General features: G+C 40.8%; 1 protein-coding gene across 2 annotated transcripts in view; it reads right to left on the bottom strand.

Moving 5' to 3' along the window:
* Positions 1–7,004, bottom strand: part of LOC106880055 (F-actin-uncapping protein LRRC16A) — a 547,921-nt gene extending 540,917 nt beyond the window's left edge. The window contains exon 1 of one of the 2 annotated variants that reach the window (XM_089356189.1): positions 4,741–7,004. In XM_089356189.1, the coding sequence (XP_089212315.1) occupies positions 4,741–4,800 (60 nt within the window). In that variant the 5' untranslated portion in view covers positions 4,801–7,004. The remainder of the gene's footprint in view (positions 1–4,740) is intronic. The other variant, XM_089356195.1, reaches the window with a different exon arrangement.
* Positions 7,005–20,997: the final 13,993 nt, after the last annotated feature.

Raw genomic sequence — 20,997 nt, 5'->3', positions numbered from 1 at the left:
GTGGGCACAGGACATCACAAAACGTGTACAACAAAAAAAATACGAAACACAACGCCACGCATCCTCTTCCAAGTAAGTTTTATCTATATTCTCTTTTACTCTTTTACTTGTTTCAGTCATTTGACTGTGGCCATGCTGGAGCACCACCTTTAGTCGAGCAAATCGACCCCAGGACTTATTCTTTGTAAGCCTAGTACTTATTCTATCGTCTCTTTTGCCGAACCGCTAAGTTACGGGGACGTAAACACACTAGAATCGGTTGTCAAGCGATGTTGGGGGGACAAACACAGACACGCAAACATATACACACACATACATATATACACATATATACGACAGGCTTCTTTCAGTTTCCGTCTACCAAATCCACTCACAAGGCTTTGGTCGGCCCGAGGCTATAGTAGAAGACACTTGCCCAAGGTGCCACGCAGTGGGACTGAACCCGGAACCATGTGGTTGGTAAGCAAGCTACTTACCACACAGCCACTCATATATAAATTATAAATATTATTACAATTAAATAGTATAATATCTAGCAAAAAGCACCGTAAAGGTAGAATTATAAATAGGAAATAGTGACACAAGGTAACAATTTTTGCTCAAAATAGCAGTTGATAACCGTATGACATTATGTAAAGCTTCACTGAATGTATAGAGGCAAAGATGTGTGCAGGTGGCGAACATAAGAAATCTTCATCTTACCACTAGGAAGGACGCCAAAGAAATGGACAACCTAATACTTGAGTTTCAGACTTTTCAGAATACATTTGTTATCGTAAATCTGATTAGTCTTCGCCAGCTAGGTCTACCTGATGACTAAATTTAAAATATCTGCTACATCAATGCCTATATACTCGGCTGATAGTCCCAGCCATAAAGAGAACTGAGATCAGTGAAAATTGGTACCTTGTTGTGCCACTGTTTCCTATTTATAATTCTACCTTTACGGTGCTTTTCGTTGGAAAATAATACTATTGTTTTGTAATACGTAAAATTTTTATATAAAGCTTTTTCACTGATCTCACCAGGGAACTATTAGACAAATATCATCAAGGAAATATTAGACATTAAAAAACGTCTAATATTTCTCTGATATTTTGCTCATATATTATGAATACAGATTTATTGCTTAAATTTGTAATTTATTGAAAGAATACAAATTGAAACAATTGTAGGAATTAATGATTATCAATTTATTAATAAATAATTATTAACCATTATCTCTCCAGTTTCTTCTATTAATTGAATATGGATATGTAAGAACGACCGTGCGAACCAAAAGGAGAAATGGTGACGAATGGAAAACAGGCTCCTTTTTTAAACGCGTCACACGGTCGACACAAAATATAGTGATATATGTTATAATACTATAACATAGAGAACTAAGAAATTTGCCAGTATTGATTTATTGGAGCATTAAACTGTATGTCTGTGTGTGTGTGTGTGTGAACGCGACATAATAAAACACAATATAAGACTGGCCGTCATGTAAAACAAAAGAGTGTATGTGTATGTAAGAGTTACAGAGTATAGATTAGAGTCAGTAACACGGATAAGGAAATATACCAGTTCTTAGTTAGAGTACACAGTAGTATTGGTAATCTGTATGTGAGAAGTTAAGGCGTTGAGGCAGAGCGGTCACTCGTCGTGATGTTGGGGCTTCAATGCCGGGTCGGGTTCTTGAATACAGATGTTCTTCGCAGGCTGAATTCTGGCTGTTATTTCCGTGGTGAAGAAATCACACAAACAGGGTGAGAAGCTGCGGTAGTTTGGTTAGCTGTTGGTAGCTTGTGTACGTAGAGTCGTGTTGACGCTGTTGGGGACGATGCTGGTAGTCGTAGTTGGACGAAGCTGTTGATGTCGTCGCTGGAAACTGGCTGGCTGTGTTACGTGCGTGTGGTCAGCGACCAGATCTCAGAAGATCTGAGCCGCGACGAATTGGCGGGTATCTAGCAGGCTATTTATAGATAAAGGTGGGCTCCAGAGAAGCATTAGAAAAACACTATCACGTGACCTTATTAGAGGCTGTGGTTGGTCAGTTTGCATCCTGGCGGGAAACGGTATGAGGCAAATGCCGCCGAAATAATAGTCAGTCAGGTGATGGACACAGCAAGCTACTTTCTGCTACGCTCACCTTTGTTACTATTTATAACTGTGATAGAAGTAGCTTCACTACAGATAATATATATATACATATATATAATGCTTATATATACATGTTCATACATATATATATATATACCATACATATTATATATTGGGTCATCCCATGAATAATGCGTTTTTTTTCAATTGCATACCACTAAGGGGGATGGGATAAACTACCTGCATCAACTTGCTATAAAAGCAAATATTAATTTTACCTTGTCTTTATTCTTAGTGCAAGTTTTGAAGAGTTAATTTAAATTAAAAGGTTATTTTTTTCAAAGCTATAATGGAAGTGACAAAGGAAAATATTTGGGATATTTTAAATCAAGAGTTCAATAAAGGCAACAACGCAACGAAAAGTGCGAGCAATATTAATGCAGTATATGGGGATTGGACAATAAGTGTAAGCCAATGTCAACGGTGGTTCCAGAAATTCTAAGCCGGAAACTACAGCCCAGAAGACGTAACTCATCCCAGATCTTTAGAGCTCAACGAGGATATCCTGCAAACCCTAGTGGAACAACATTCCATCATAATTGTTGAGGAACTAGCAGAGAAGCTTGGATTTGGTCATTCAACCATTCATTGACACCAGCGCTAGAAGAAAAACGACCATCTTTGGTTCCAAGACGAAAAGAGTTCTTCCATTAGGATAATGCTTAACCATATACAGCAATGATGACATTCCAAAGGCTGGAGCAGTTTGAATGAGAAACGATGCCACACCCACCATATTCGCCGGACATTGCCCCATCTGATTATCATTTATTCTGCAGTCTTCAAAATCATTTGGGCAGAAAAAATATTCTGTAGACGAGGTCAGAACAGTACTGGAGAAGTATTTTTCGTCACGGACAAGTGAACTTTGGAAGAGGCGACTTGCAAGTCTACGAGATAGATGGAAGAGCATTGTAGAAAATGAAGGAGAGTAATTTTAGATAAAAAAAAAAAAAAGAATTTTGTTTATCTTAACTCAAAAATAAAAGTATAAAAAAAAACGTATTATTTATGGGATGACCCTCTATATATATATATGTATATATATATATAAGGTCATATACAGACACACATATATACACACACACACACACACACACACAGAGGCGTGGCTGCGTGGGAAAAAGTTTGTTTCCTAACGATATGGTTCCGGGTTCAGTCCCACTGTGTGGCACCTTGGGCAAGTATCTTCTGCTATAACCTCGGGCCGACCAAAGCTTTCAGTAGACTTAGTAGACGGAAACTGAAAGAAGCCCGTCATATACAATTGTGTGTATATGTGTCCCAGCACCGCTTGAGAACCGATGTTGGAGTGTTTACATCTCCGTAACTTAGCAATTTGGCCTAGGAGTTCGATAGAATAAGTACCAGGGTTTTAAAAAAGGTAACCACTGGGGCCGATTCATTCGACTAAAATTTCTTCAAGGCGGTGCCTCAGTATGGTCGCAGTCTAATGACTGAAACAATATGTATATATATATATATATATATATATATATATATATATATATATTTGTTTTGCAAGATATGTATATATATATATATATATATATATATATATATATATATATATACACATATATGTCGTCGAAAGTAAAGAATACGTACACCCGGTGGTTAAGGTTAGAGTTTTTGTAATGCCGAAAACGGGTGGTGTACGTATTCTTTACCTCCGCCTGCTTTAATTTCTACAGAAACGTATAAAAGGTGTATGAGCGTGTGAAAATTAATGCATACTGACTGACACACATCGCAATTTTTTTCGAAATTTCAAGTTTCATTTTTGTAGATAGATAGATAGATGAGACGGGTGTTTGGATGTGTACGAACCCACCACTTTTGCTTTTCTTTTTTTTTTTTCTCATATTCCGATATAAACTTCAACATCTGAGGGATATCCGTAGAAACTTTCAGTACATAAAACCGATTTTTCTGAAAGTTAACGAAACAAAGCCGAATCGTGTTAATTTTCCAAAATTCTTCTCCCCCACTTTCGGGGAAAAAAATACACAACAAATTCTGATATAATCAGAATTTATATCATCTGAAGTATATTTTAGAAATTTTCATAAAAAGCATCTTATTTTTATAAAGTTATGAGGAAACAAAATCAGCGGAAGGCATACTTGAGTAGGTATGCCGGATATTAAAGTTAATGTAGCAAATCTAAGTAGGGAAATGGGAAAATACATTATCTATAGCTAAGAAACTGTCACAGCCGAGAAGATCGAGTTCAATGTAAGCGCTGTGGTGTGATCAGAAACTTTCAACGAATCGAATCCAAGTTCCAACCCGCCTTCGTAAAGCAACAAGTTGTAATTACTGCCATTCAGGTGAACTTTTCAAACATAAAAAAAAAGTTGATCTCACATGGAATCGGATTTACAAGCATTTGAGTGGATGTAGAGAAAAAAGTTTATAGATGTGTTAGTATTGTGTGATGTTCTTTAATCACCTCCCCCACTTTTTCTATCATAAGAATTTGAGAAAAAGTCTCAAAAGTAGAAGCGACATAAAGGAAAATATATAAAATACGATGAATAAAAGGACAAAGGAACAAACACAAAACGAAAATATTTTTCAGTTTTCGTTTACCTTGAACGTCCTGAGAAATGCTTGTCCGTGCCATAGTTCCAATAGGTTATTCTGAGGCATATATACACTAAGTCACCATACAACAACCAGGCCAATTATTTTCTTTTTCTCTCGTATGCTTAAAACTCCAATGTTTATTACTGTAGCAGGCAGGAGACAACGAAATATGTCGAAAAACTAAGAAATTAACTTAGGAGAAAGAGGTGGAGAAAGCTGTACGTCCGTGTGCTTATCTATAAATGGGTTATTATGTTCGTGTATGTTCGTGTATATGTGTGCGTATGTGTACAAAATTGTTCTGTTAGTACACGGAAGTGAGGGCGAATGAAAATTACTACAATATATTTAAGGATGAAAAATATCAACGCTCTGAAAAACATGAAGGGAAATGACTATGACTAAGTTGCTACTATAGCTAAAGTAAACAGTTCAACACAACTATTGGTGGTATACGAAGGAGTGTCTGTTTTATAAAGCGCCATGTTTGCAAGCGGGTGTTAACATCCTCAGTGATTATTGTTACTACCTTCCCTTCGCAAGCTTGATAAAACGATTGAAACTCTTCAACTAATGCAACATACTTCTTTTAGTTTCTTTCTATCTTGTTGAGCCAAAGTGACGGAATTATCTATTATCTGATAGCTTTTTTTCAAAGCTTTTCATTTTTTTTTTTCGGCATTTGTAAATTTGTTACGAAGTGTTGTCCCATTTTTAGAAAAAAAGTTTTGCGTTTGCTAATATCGAAATTACTCCTACTAATGGTATTCTTTTTTTTTTTTAACACTTTTTGCAAAAGGGAAAAAGGAAGTTCATTTTTTCCCCCAATGACATTAGCGCTATAATTTATCGAAACGGAAACCATGTTCCTGTACTTAGACCCTTAATCTACTTATTTCGACATTCGCCACAAGTTAGCTCTATTTCTATTTTTCATTGTGGCGAGGACAGAATATGAAATATTAGTGTTAAATGTTGGTATAGGGGCAGCAAGTTTGGGGGAGCTGTAAGTCGATTAACTATCCCCTAGTGCTCAATTGGTACTTTATTTTATCGAGCTCGGCGGAATTTGAACTCAGCATATTGACGGACGAAATACTTCTAAGCATTTTGCTCGGCATGCTAACAATTCCGCCAGCTCACCGCCTTACAGGATATGAAATATTGAAAGGGCACTGTTCTGCGGTGCCATTTATAGCTACTGTACAAGATAAAAAATGATTAATTTGTTTCAGTGTTTTATTGTACAGAACGGGAATTGTTTTCACACACACGTAATGGATATTATATAAACTGTAGCATTATACCTCGACAAAATTTCGAGTCTTGTGCTTATTAGTAGAAAGGATTTTTAGTTAATAAATCACTTATAATACCGCTTGTAACATTTAAAAGAAATGCAACCTTTTTACCTAGCTATAATTGTGACTTTTTCAATGACAATTTCTGTTTGTCGGTACCTTTGTAAAGTTGTTAAAAAAAAAAACCTCACACAACCGACCGTTAAATTGCATTGCATTATTTTTATTCCTAGCAAACGAAGGAACCTCATTACCATCTCACGACTTGCTTACAAGTACTTAATCCTTAAATAATGTCGACGGCAACACAAAAAAAGGGGGGTAAAATTAGACCGGAAGATCCTAGCAGGTCTGCTTTTGACTGGGGGTTAAAGAATACTGTTGTCGCTGAAATTTGACTACTACGACAAAAATACTTCACCGCTACAACTAATAATCTACTCGTGTTACAAAAGAGATTTTTCTCTCTTATAGGCGGCGAACAAGAATTTTCTGTTCACATAAAAAATAAACTAGTCGAAGAAATGACATAATACTTTTTCTCAGTAAAAATTTCAGATTGACTAGATCTCGAAAAATAAAAAAGAGAGAAAAATAAATGTTTCTATTGAATGAATTTTGAACTAAGTCTTTAATATTTGTTAGGGCAACCGATCTTCCAGTTTTCCTTTACTTTTCTCCTTTTTATATTCAGTTTTTCTGTCATTCGGTAGTTTTGATGTTTGCTTGTTCTTTGTTTTGTGAACATTAAAAGCCACCGTTTTACGGGATTCCGTAGTCAGTGTTCAAAAAGTGGCGCAAATTGCCCGACCAAGTATTAGGTCGATTTATATTCCTAGATGCAAATACACACATCCACGTCTAATGTTAATGCATATTTACCGAATGAAAAAAAATTGCTTCGTTGTTAATCGTCAACTGAGAAAGTTTACATGACTAATTTTGTTTCTCATTCCCTTAGGAGTTACGAACGAAATTTGTCTTCCATAAAACTTTCTGTCTATTCTTCTTCGTTCTTTCACTCCCTCTCTTGCTCTATATGTGAGTGTCTCTTTGTTGTATGTGTGTGCATGTGGTAGCATGTGAGGTTTAAGTTTTCATGCATATCCATATTCTTACATGCGTCAAAAATGCCGACAGTTTTATTAATGACAGAAATAAATATATATTTATTAAGTATATATATATGTGTGTGTGTCTGTGTTTGTCCCCCCAACATCGCTTGACAAACGATGCTGGTATGTTTAAGTCCCCGTAACTTAGCGGTTCGGCAAGAGTCCGATAGAATAAGTACTAGGCTTACAAAGAATAAGTCCTGGGGGTCGATTTGCTCGACTGAAGATGGTGCTCCAGCATGGCCACAGTCAAATGACTGAAACAAGTAAAAGAATAAAAGAAAGAACTTAAGCATGTGCATACATATACATGTGTGTAAGCGTCTGCGAATGTGTGTGCGCGCACGTATTCTTTCTTTTATTCTCTTACTTGTTTCAGTCATTTGACTGCGGCTGTGCTGGAGCACCACTGTAAAGGGTTTTTAGTCGAACAAACGACCCCAGGATTTTTTTTAAGGGATCTTTTTTAAAACGGGGGCCACATTTTTCATTAATGTTTTACGTAGTGTTTTTGGTACCGAAAGACTTTCAAACTTCGTATACTTATCTATTTTGTGTTATAGAACAGAAAAATATTTTTGTATTCGAATTTATTTCATGTAAAAAATTGTCTTATTTCGATAATTTCAACCAATCACTGACGTCCACTCAGCCGATATACATTAAGTGCCGACTACATAAACAAACGATTCTTCGTTTTATTTGCTTTTTTCATTTTAAATTTGCTTTAACCCTAACCCTAACTCTAACCCTAGGGTTAGGGTTAGAGTTAGGGTTAGGGTTAATTGTTTCAGAATCGTTTGTTTATGTAGTCGGCACTTAATGTATATCGGCTGAATGGACGTCAGTGATTGGTTGAAATTACAGAAATACGACAACTTTAACATGGAATAATTTATGGATTTCTTTTTTTTTTAAGAAGACTAAGAGAAAAAGATGTTTTATATGACACATTCTACCAGTGTTCCAAGTTTCAAAGTGTTTCGTTAATGAAAAATGTGGCCCCCGTTTTAAAAAAGATCCTTTTTAAGCTGTCTAGTACTTATTCTATGGATCTATTTTAAAACGGGGTCACCAGTATTTTCTTAACGAAACACTTTGAAACTTGGGACACTGGTAGAATGTGTCATATAAAACATCTTTTACTCTTAGTCTTCTTAACAAAAAAAGTTATTCCATGTTAAAGTTGTCGTATTTCTGTAATTTCAACCAATCACTGACGTCTATTCAGCTGAATAGAGTTACTGCTGGGCGGTCATAAAAATGTTATTCCCTGTGACATATTTCATCCGGTTTAATCGTAATTTATACGCATATATTGTTTATATGATAAATTACGCTGTGCGTATCTATGTGTGTAACAATTTTAGAGTTCGGATTCTAGAGTTAGGGTTACGGTTAACAGTCTAGTTAGGGTTAGGGGATTAATACGATATACACCGTTACAGCGCTAACTGTTTTCAACTGAATAGACGTCAGTGATTAGTAGAAATTATCGAAATAAGACAATTTTTTACATGAAATAAATACAATTTTTTTTTTCTGTTCAAAATAGATAAGTATACGAAGTTTGAAAGTCTTTCGGTACCAAAAACACTACATAAAACATAAATGAAAACTGCTGCCCCCGTTTTAAAATAGATCCTATTCTATTAGCCTCTTTTACCGAACCGTTAAGTTATGGGGACGTACGTACACCAGCATCGGTAGTCAAGCGGTGGTAACACACATACATATACAACCGGCTTCTTTCAGTTTCCGTCAGCCAAATCCACACGCATGGCTTTGGTCGCCCCGGGGCTATTGTAGAAGGCAGTTGTCCAAGTTACCACGCAGTGGGACTGAATCCTGAACCATATGGTTGGGAAGCAAGCTTCTTCCCATACAGCTACATCAGCGAATGTCTGTTTAGATTTTTTAGATCGATGAAATCAGTAAAATATGTTATCCTTTACTTGGAAAAGGAAATAAGGGCAAACTCGGAAAAATGGATTAAAACGAAAGAGAATTGAAAGTAGACACACACACACACACGCACATGGCAATCCTTCGATATGTCACATATCTGTCAAATCAACAGCTGATTAACATGTTCTTGTTTGGCAATTTTAGTAAAGAATTTTTATTTCTTTACTTTCTTTTTCATGTCCTACTGAAGCCGACATTTGCCTTTCAAGTCCGTGAGGGAGCTGAAAAGTGAAACACACACACATATATACATACACATATATATATATACATATATACATAGAGCTGAACACGCTCGCACACAAACACAAACATATATATATATATATATATATATATATATATATATTTATATATATATATATGTGTGTGTGTGTGTGTGTGTGTAAAAATTAACACTTCCAAGCCGAGATTCGAAACCGAATCTAAGAATCCTCGGTCGTCCAAACCACCACGATCAACAGGCGCGAAAACAGGTTTTCTTTGTCCTGTCAAAAAGTGATTGGTGATCTCCCTTTAACCTTCGACCTAAGGGTATGTCAGGCGGAGTTCAAATGGACAGGAGCTGACCTATTTAGGTACAAACTCTGCTGCAATATGTCTGTCCTTCTAGCTGCCACGATTCTTATAAATTCAGTGGTCAACAAGACACCAGACGGAGACTGCGATGCGCGACAGACCGACCCAGTGCTCTGCTACTATCAGACAGAGATTTTTTGCCGTGCCATGCAAGATAAAAGAACGAACACACACACACACACACACACACACGAACATATTTAGTCTTCGGATACATCAACTACACAGATGTATCCTGGTTCCATTTTTTCTAGTAACTTGAAGCAAGTTGCCAAAATTTAATGTAGTGGCAAATAATATTTACTAACACCAGATTTAAATGCAGCAAATAAAAAAATGTGAAAGTTGAACTAGTTATCACTTTAGAAATATCATATTTCTAAATCTCTCAGAGAGATTTAAGCAGTAGTGATGCGATAAAATTGTATATTGTCAACTTAATGTGACAATCCCAATAAGGGAATATACTACTGCTGTTTAGCCCTAGGAAGCTGGACCGCATCCTGTCGGCCTTGACACAATTACTGTGTCCTTATGTTTGCGAGGGAGAGACAAACTCCTCCACCCAGCCTAGCCAACATTCAGGGACATGTTTCTGAGTCTTTGCTCGTCATCAGCCTGAAGTAGCATGACCAGCTGGTTGATAAATTTTTATTATGATCACTATGGATCGGATACAAAGATGGGTACAATACAGGACAAACAAATAAACAAAATGTATGAGTTCTATGATCTTTTAAAAATTTACGATTGTCTTTATATAAAATTTAAAATTCGTATGTTCATTGACTTTTTTTTTCCTTTTAAATATACCGACAATCCTATGCCTACACACACACACACACACACACACACACACACACACACACACACACACACACACATATATATATATATATATATATATATATATATATATATATATACATATATACATACATACACACACATACATACACACACACCTACACACATGTATATATATTGTAAAATAAAACGATTGGGTTTCTCAACCCAGCAGCTCGCCTTTTATTTTTTCGATGATTAGTTTGGGTGACTCACACCCACCTTTTTCACCACTTCCTTCCATCTCTGTTCATATACTCTAGCTGACAGGGTTCTCTTTTCCAGCCCTATCTTGCTCTTCAGATGGTATTTGAAGTAAGTCAGCAATCCAGGGCCGGACATGTAGTACCCTGTCACAAAACCTTCCATTCTTGTCCTCCATATGCACTCTTTCAACACTGCTACCGTACAGAAAAAGCAAGCCTCACCTTCCTTTGAGAGTCCAGTTGGCGGTATCATCTTTATCATAGACCCAGCCGACAGCTGTACTCGTCCCAGATGCGACAACACGTGTTTTACATAAATTATCAAGCTGGAGAGCTGCCGACAATGTACAAAAGCGTGCAGGACAGTTTCACTGTCCTGCTCGCATCTTGGACATGTCGGTGGCACTGCTAAACCGTGCCTGGATAACTTCTCGCGAACAGGTAGAGCATTCCTGTAACACTGCCAAGTCAGAGATTTTTGGAAATTATCCAAGAACTCCGACTTCAAGGTTTTACGAAACAGATTAGTAAGTTGGTTCTTGTCGAACCCCAGAGCCTCTCCTAGGACGTCATCGTTTTTCCCCTCCACTAGCCCTCTGTAGAATACCGAGGTGGTATTCCTGCAGCCAGCTTTACCCGTCTTGTGGATAAGCCAGAGTGCCTGACGGCACTCCTTCTGCCATAAAGTCAGATTACGTCTTCTAATGAGACCGAGTTTAAATCTTTCCAGCCAGGCCGGTCGCGGTAAGAACTCCTCCGTCAACAGACTCCACACCTTATCACCCTCCAGGTGGCACCAGAGATGTCTCAGCCTCAACGCATGTCTGCGCATCATTAGCCAGGGCATCCCCAAACCACCCTTTAGCGGTTCCTGGCAGCACACGGAGCACCTCACAAGTGGCTTTCCCCCCCACTCCACAAAAACCGGAAGAGGAGTCGTACCAGCTTGTTTAGCCAAAAATCTGGGCAAGGCACAACGGACAGGCGGTAGGTGATTACAGATGCTATAAACACCTGCACCACTTCCACTCTACCCTTCAAGGACAGAAACCTTCCGGACCACTTCCGTACTATGGCCTCCACCTTGTTAACTACCTCGCTCCAATTCTTCTCCGTCTGGGAGTCTGAACCAAACCAAACTCCAAGCAACTTAACAGGACCATCTGTCCAGTGTCCAACGACACTGGACGATAACGGCTTGTTCCTCCAGGTGCCGAGGCGCAAACCGATGGACTTGTCTTTGTTAACTTTTGCTCCTGCCACCGCTTCGTATCTTCGGAGAGCCTCTTCTACACGAGGTAGTTGTGCTTCTTTAGACACGATGAGAGTGACGTCGTCAGCATAAGCAGAAGTGAACTTACCGCATCCAATCTCATTAGGGATGTTGCCTAACTTCTCCAGTCTCCGCAGCAATGGCTCCAGGGCCAAGACGTACAGGACCGGGGACAAGGGACACCCTTGACGAACAGACCGCTTGATCGAAAACGGCTCCGTTAGGTAACCGTTTATCTGGATGGTGGACTTGATGCCGCTGTACATAGCGGAGATCCACTCGCGAAAGCCTGGGCCCAGCCCACCCGCTTCGAGGACGGCCCTCAGGTACCGATGGTCTACCCTATCGAATGCTTTACTTTGGTCTAATTGGACCAATGCCCCTCCTTTGCCGGCTAATTTCCCAACCCTGTCTAAGGTGTAGCAGAGAAGGTGAAGGTTGTCCTGGATCGACCTGCCTGGGATTGCAAAGGTATGTGCCTTCCCGACAAGCTTCACCGCGACAGCCGTCAACCTTTTAGCTAACACCTTAGCCAAAATCTTTAACTCTACGTTTAGTAGAGTTATGGGCCTGTAATTACTAATGCTATCCCCCTTGCTTGGGTCCTTCTGGATCAGCGTCACAACTCCCCGGCTTACAGAACTGGGAATTCTCCCATTCTGCTGCCAGTTTGCATAGATGCTTGCCAGGACATCCCCAAACAAGTCCGGCATTAAATGATAAAACTCGTAGGGCAGACCATCCAGTCCCGGAGACTTTTCCCCAGCGCACTCGCCCAGCACCCCTCTTACCTCCGCGGGAGTGATCGGACCTTCACAGCATTCAACCTCACGTGCCGAGAGTCGCGGCCCGCCAGCTAGGAAGTCCCTTAAGGGCCCTCCGCGCTCAAGCGGACCGCTCTCCCCGAACACCCGAGCGAAATGCTGGTGAAAGGCCTTTTGCATCTCCTCCTGTCCATAGATCCTGCATCCCTGCTCGTCAGTTAAAGACTTAATACAGGACTTCTTGCCCTTCTGACTCTCCACACGGCGAGCCCATCTGGCTACGTTGATACCTTCTCGTTTCCCAGCGCGTAACTTAGCTCTGACTCGGCACCCTTCGTGTTTGGCATAGAGGTGACGGTACAAGACCGTTCTCGCCGCCGTCACTCTGGATGCGGAGCCAGATTCCATTGCCTCATCTAGACTCTTGACTAAGTCCCCCTCTATTCTAGTCCTATCTAAACTTAGCTGATTGCTAAATCTAATGGACTCAAGACGGATGGCTCTCTTGAGGGCGTGCCACCATCTATTATTAATGATAGTGCCACATAATGCCCTCTGCACTAACTCCTTAATCCGGGTACGGAAAGCTACACAAGTCAAAATAGACTTGTTAATTTTCCAATACCCAGGTCCCTGTCTATGGCACTTATCTATATGCACCTCCCATGTCACAAGTTTATGATCCGAGTAAGGCACAATACAAAAATGTGGACAGCTAAAGCTATGCTTATCTCTTTCCTTAACAAAAATTCTGTCTATATACGATCTGAGTGAGCCTTCGTTATTACTCCACGTCCACTGTAGAACGCTCGGCTCATCCAGTCGGTAGCGGTCTACTAGATTAAAGCTCTCTAGTAGACCCTTGTGGAGCCTACACTATCGACACGCGCATCGAGAATAGTGTTGAAGTCCCCTAGCAAAACTATGGTTTTAGACGTCAATAAAAAGTACTCCAGGTTCCGAAAAAAATCCGACTCCCCCTGTCTGTTAGGAGCATAGGCAGCTACCGGCCTGAAGGACTGCTTATTTTCATGTGTTACATCTAGGACGACCAGCCTACCTTCTGGGTCCAGAAAGACAGTACGTGTCTGTAACTCCAAGTTTTTCTTGATAAGGACTGCCATGCCTGCACCTCCTCTCCGGCTCGGAGAAATAAATTTCTCGTAACCATTGAGGAGGGGCGAGAACGCTTCAGGTCCCTTCATCTTGGACTCGGTGATCACAGCCACATCTATTCTATGTGAAATGAGGTCGTCCAGAAAACAAGCCTGTTTCCATTTCACGCACATTTAAACTACCCAATTTAATCATCGAAAAAAAAATAAGGTAAAAATAACACTTACGGTTGTGAGAGGGTGCATGACAGTTTGTGTCTGCCTGCTTCCCCCGCACTCCCCTCAGCTGCTGGGCTTTTTACCGGCGTTGCCACCGGGCTCTGGGTTAGTGTGGCTGCCGGGCTAATCACCAGTTTTCCGGATATCACGTCGTGGGTGACATCCTTGATCAAATTCTCCTTCACTACTTCTTGCAACAATTTCTCCTTCCACTCTTCCTCTCCAATTTTCGCGAATCTCACCTCGCTGTCTGTATTCTTAAATGTCTTAATTCGGTGGTGCGCCTTTATTAGGCGAACCACCTTCTCGTTCTTTGCGTTGAAAGCTACAATTCTATCAGTGTTTTTCATTCCTTTCAATGTTGGTGGGTGGGGGATGGCAAAATGTTGGCCTATCAATGTAGTGCCAACGGGGTAGGTTTGGGGAATTTTTTTTATGTTGTTCGTCATTTTTGTCAATATTTTTTTTTTGTTTGGGGTGGGGATTCCGGGGTATTGCCTTTTTTTCTTTTGTGAGAAACCGTCGTGAAATCTATTTCTTTTTCATTCACTAGGTTCTCCTCCTCCACCTCCTCTTTTTCGTTCTTATTTTGTTTTACGTTCTTCTTTATTTTTTCCTCCTTTTGAGTTTCAGGTATTTTTTCCCTGTATTTTCTTTAGTTGTTGTAGTGTCCGTTTCATGTTTTTCTGTGTTTATCACAACGCTCTTTTCCGTGTTTATCACAGCGCTTTGGGGAGGGGTATCCGCCATTTTTTGTGCAGGCTGAACGAACGTGGCCCTTCTGCCCGCATTTAAAACATCTAGGCGTGCGTCCCTCTACCGATACACGCACGGTACGCCCCTCCCCCACGAAGACTCTATCCGGTAAATTTTCGAGGACTGCGTTATCTGCTTGAAGGACCATTTCGAAGCTTTGGCCCTTCCAGTTTGTTGCTTCTTTCCTCTTCATGCTCAAGATTCAGAGCTTCTGTTATATGGACTGTTAGATATGTAATTCGTCTGACGTTCCGTGTGTCATGTGGTTCGTCTGAGTTCATTGTTTCATTGTTGTTGTCTTGTGTGACTGTCGGAGTAAAATGTCATTGATAAAAATATGGCGGACATGACTTTTGTTTATTCATAACGAACATTGGGTGAGTGCGTTCTTTGTATGTAATTGAATAATAAATGTAATAATTAAATTTGTATAACTCGTTGTGTTATCTCTGCGAGTCACCCGAGGGAAATACAACAGAGTTTATTGGCGTCGCCGATAGGATACATGCTTACTTTACCGTAAGATTATTCATCGTAATAACAATGGCTGAAAAACAGACAGTAGAACTTATTAAATTGTTTAGGGAACAAATGGACAAGCAAATGCAACAACATCAGAGAGATATGGACGCTCTGTTAAAACTGTTTGGTGCTCGACAAGTTGAAGGCGATTCTAGTGGCTATTTTTCAGCTGCTTCAACAACAGTGTCGATTCCACCATTTGCTGCATTTGATTCAGCGACAGAACTATGGCCTGATTACTGGTCAAGATTCCGTACGTTTGTGGCTGCTAATGCTGTACCTGAAAAACGCATGGCACAAGTGTTCCTGACCAATCAGACCGCTACTGTTTACAAGCAACTTGCTAATCTGGCTACCCAACAAAATCCGCCTAAAGATATCAACAACTTGATAATGGACGAAATCGTTGACTTCATGAAGGAACAGTTCGACCCTAAACTTTTCATTGTGAGAGAGCGTTTCAAGTTTTGGAGTGATATGCAGCGGAAGCCAGGCGAAACTCTCCAGGAGCTGGCAGCACGTATACGTCAGGATGCAGCTACCTGTGATTTTCCAGCGATCACCAACCCACAGGATGAAGCTCTGAGACAGAGATTCATATGTTCGGTTAACAATGAAGCGGTTCTGAAGGCGCTTTTTAAGATAAAAGACTCAGAACTAGATTTTGCCCGTGCTGTCCAGGTTGCCATTGAGACTGAAGACGCAGCAAAGGTTGCAAAAGAAACTGTATACAGTTCCAAAACCAAGCAGGTGTACAAGGTCCAGCAGAACAGGAATAAGAGTCTTCAAAAGAGCCATCAGCAGTCTTATTCCACAAACCAGGAGAAATGTGGAAAGGCCCACAAAGCAACAGACTGTCCTTTCAGGGAAACCAAATGTCATTTTTGTGACAAAAAGGGTCATTTGCAAGCGGTGTGTAGGAAAAAACAACATCAGCAACGCAATGGCCATTCACAAACTCCCGTGAAAAGAATCACAAAAGCTGAGCTAGTCAAGGCGATCCTAGGTGAAGTTTCCCGAGACACTCACAGTTTAATTGTGCCAGTAACAATCCAGAACAGACTGTTCACAATGGAATTGGACACTGCTACTGCAGGCAATTTTGTTTCCTTGTCAGTCTGGAAACAACTTGGAAGACCAAAGCTGCAAGATGTCAAGCATCGCTATGAATCTGCCAGCAAGCACAACCTGCCTGTTCTAGGAACTTTCATGGGCCAAACCAAGGATCCAACAACTGGTAAGCAGGATCTTATACCTTACATAGTCACCAAGATCTCTGATCTTAATTTGCTGGGTCGGAATGCTATCCAGACTCTGGGAATTTCCGTAGACACTGCTCTAGGTTTGAAAAGCATAGACAGCCAAGCTAAGAGGGAAGGTGCAGAAGGGATATACCCAAAGACCTCAAGTGAGCCCTATGTTTCCCTGCAGCAAGATTGTCACAACATGTGTGATGAATTTCCAGATCTTTTCAAGCAAGAATTGGGATGTCTCAAGAACTTTGAACTGGAAGTGAAGTTCAAATCGGACGCAACACCAGTCTTTCACAAGGCACGTCCGGTCCCATTTGCTCTTCGTGATGACCTGGCCAAAGGTTACGAAGAAGGCATCGCCAAGGGAATCTGGAAGCCAGTCCAGTTCAACGAATACGGAACGCCAGTGGTACCGATTCGTAAAGCACACACTTCAAGCAACCTGAAGCCCAAACTACGGATTTGTGGTGACTACTCTGTGGGAATTAATGACCAACTTGCTGATCACCGTCATCCAATGCCACTCCCTGCTGAACTGATGCAGAAACTCGGAGGTGGATTCGGATATACAAAGATAGACCTTGCTGATGCCTATAATCAGATCAAGCTGGCTCCAGAAAGTCAACGCAGACTCGCACTCAGCACTCACCGTGGAGTACTCCTGCAACAACGACTCCCTTTCGGAATCAAGTCAGCACCTGGTTACTTTCAGGAGATCATGGAAAACCTGACCCATGATCTACCTGGAGTGGCAGTCTTCCAGGATGACATGCTCGTCAGTGGGAAAGATGCAAACAGTCACCTAAACAACCTAAAGTGTCTGCTAACACGTCTAAGCGACAATGGACTCAGATGTCGCCGTGAAAAGTGCCAGTTTGCACTACCCAGTGTAGAATACCTTGGACACATTTTGTCGGCTGAAGGGATCACTAAGGGATCCAAAGTCGAAGCAGTCTTAAAGATGCCACGTCCAACGAACGAATCAAGTTTGAAATCTTTCCTAGGTTCAGTTCAGTTTTATGGAAAGTTTATCCCAAACTTAGCCAGTATAGCAGAGCCACTCTATTGCCTTACGAAAAAGTCAACTATTTGGAAGTGGGGAGATGAGGAACAGTCAGTTTTTGATCACTTGAAAAATGTACTTTCATCAAGTCAAATTCTGATACACTTCGATCCAAACAAAACTTTGGGACTGGCTTGTGACGCATCAAACGTTTGTATTGGAGCAGTCCTGTTTCACCGCTATCCTGATGGAAGCGAGCGCCCAATATCCAATATGTCCAAGACTCTCACTTCTGCACAGCGTAACTACAGCCAAATTCAAAAGGAAGCCCTGGCTATCATATTTGGCTTGCAGAAGTTTTACCAGTATTTGTACGGTCGTAAATTCATACTCGTGACTGACCACAAGCCACTGACATCACTATTCAGTCCGAGGAAAGGGACGCCACTTCTCGCTGCTAACAGACTAGCACGATGGGCCCTGTGGCTGAACCAGTTTAACTACACCATTGAATATCGGAAATCAGCAGATCATGGCAATGCTGATGCCCTCAGTCGCTTGCCATTCGGTGATGATAACGACTTTGACAGAAAGGAAAATGGTGAAGACATAGACATGGTGTGTGCCATCAAAGCTCTTAGTATTCAAGTCCAACCTGTGGATGCTAACGTCCTCCGTCAAGAGTCAGGGAAAGATCCAGTGATATCTACAGTGATGCGCTACGTCCGTGAAGGCTGGCCACCAAAGAACATGGAGATCAATGACGAAGTCAACAAGTTCCGTAAGTTATCAAACTCACTTAGTATCTGTCATGGATGCCTTATACATGGATCTAGAGTTGTGATTCCACATAGCTTGCAGCCAAAGATCCTCAATCTTCTGCATCTTGGACATTTTGGCATGGAACGCATGAAACAACTAGCAAGAACTGCTGTTTATTGGCCTGGTATCGATGCTGCTATAGAGATAGCCAGTCGACGATGTGATTCGTGTAACGAACATCAAAGGCAGCCATCTAAGCCTCCAGTTCACCCATGGATGTTACCAGAAAAGCCGTGGAGCCGCTTACATCTGGACCATGCAATAAATTTTATGGGTAGAGATTGGCTGGTGATCACAGATGCTTATTCCAAATACCCATGTATTCATCCTACTTCCTCTACGTCCTCCAAAGCCACTTTAAATCTGCTTGAGGAAGACTTTGCGCACTTCGGATTTCCTCACACACTGGTCACCGATAACGCACCAACTTTTACGTCTGAGGAGTTCCAGAGCTGGTGCAAAGAACGCGGGATCACACACCTGACAGGTGCACCTTACCACCCAGCTACCAACGGAGCAGCGGAACGTTTGGTGCAGACCTTCAAACAAGCTCTGAGGAAGTCTTCTCTTCCGCCGACACGAGCACTTCAAGAATTCTTGATGCAGTACCGGAGAACACCGACATCCTGTGGATTCTCTCCAAGTGAACTTTTGAATCACCGGCAGATACGAACAAGGATTGATTCTCTGCTGCCATCGCCAGTACACATTGCTCAAGGCAAACAGTCTAAGGAAGCAGATAAGTCTCAGGTGACTCCAAGCTCGGCTGATGTCGCTAAAGTTATCAGGCAGTACAAGGCCGGAGATCCTGTGTATGCACTATACTATGGACCTCGCCGAGACAAAGATCCCCGATGGGTACCAGCAATCATTAAGAAGTCATTGGGTACTCGCTGCTTTAACGTGAAGGTCATACCTCATGGCCCGATGTGGAGACGACACTGGGAACAGCTGCGACCGCGGTACACAACTGAGGAAGACAATGAACCTGGTGATGCAGAAAACACTGTATTTGAATTTGCAACAGATCACCCGATGGAGATCTCGGAAACTGTGCCACTAACACAAAGACAAACCAGACCCAAGATCATGTTACCCGTTCCAGAGTATGGACCAGACAACCCAAGACGGTCCAAGAGAACCCGTAAAACCCAAGAGAGACTTTGCTGTTGATACTTCTTGTGTAGCATCAATTTCAGTGGGGAGGTGTTATATGGACTGTTAGATATGTAATTCGTCTGACGTTCCGTGTGTCATGTGGTTCGTCTGAGTTCATTGTTTCATTGTTGTTGCCTTGTGTGACTGTCGGAGTAAAATGTCATTGATAAAAATATGGCGGACATGACTTTTGTTTATTCATAACGAACATTGGGTGAGTGCGTTCTTTGTATGTAATTGAATAATAAATGTAATAATTAAATTTGTATAACTCGTTGTGTTATCTCTGCGAGTCACCCGAGGGAAATACAACAGCTTCCCTTCTACGTCGTAAATTATTGCGGTTGCTACCCAATATACATCATATCCTTCGGGAATTTCTTCTACCGTTATTTTCGCCGTTCTACGGCCTAAATACGTAGGCAGCAGCATTATTTGGTCATTTTTAAGTGTCTGGGTTGACACCTCTTTCGCTACGTCTTCCGACTCGAAGTGTGCTTCTATTGTTGCACTCTTCACTCCTCGACAGACGTAGTGAATTTTCTTCCAAATTGGTGCCAAGCACCGCTCAACGATTTCATTTTTAACTTCGATGATTTTTTTCTCCCCCAAGTTGTACACCTTGTAGACCACGGTTTTTTTTATTGTTTCGATGGTCTCAGGGGGCAGTACCAACTTTGTTATGTCTCCTGATTTTTCAATTAAGTTCCGGAACTGGAGTAGCTTCTGCATAGATATTTCCAGTTCAATTACGCTGCCGCCTACAGCGGCAGAAAAGCTTTGTTTTGCCTGGCTTTCCTTGTTTGTAATGGTATTATTGTTCATGGCTGTAACAGCACTTCTGTCCTTGGTTATAACGGTATTATTTCCTTCTCCCATCTCGGGAAAGTCGGTTTTTGAAGCCAGTTCAAATTCCATAATGTTTTGTTTTTGTTTTTTTGTTTTTTTTAAATTATAAACCTTGTCACAATTGACAAGAAAATCAATTATCAAAAAACAACCTCGAAAGGTTAACGAGAGAAAAACAGAAATCTTCTGCCCCGGAAGGCGAAAACAACTGTAAAACAGTTCAGAAAGCAGAAATTTTGTGCCCCGTAGGGCGAAAATGACATTAAAACAGTTCAAATACAATCCTAATAAATAATCCAACAAAAATGTTAACAATAGGTATCCAAAAAGCGAACTCACATTAATACGGGTAGCAACAATAATGACGTCAGCAAATGAGCAGCTGGTTGATAATTTCTTATTATGATCACTATGGATCGAATACAAAGATGGGTACAATACAGGACAAACAAATAAACAAAATGTATGAGTTCTATGATCTTTTAAAAATTTACGATTGTCTTTATATAAA

This window comes from Octopus bimaculoides, chromosome 1 (assembly GCF_046866305.1).
Source record: "Octopus bimaculoides isolate indiv1 chromosome 1, ASM4686630v1, whole genome shotgun sequence".
NCBI lineage: Eukaryota > Metazoa > Mollusca > Cephalopoda > Octopoda > Octopodidae > Octopus > Octopus bimaculoides.
Note: the sequence above shows the minus strand (reverse complement) of the source record. Positions and strands in the feature narration are given on the sequence as shown.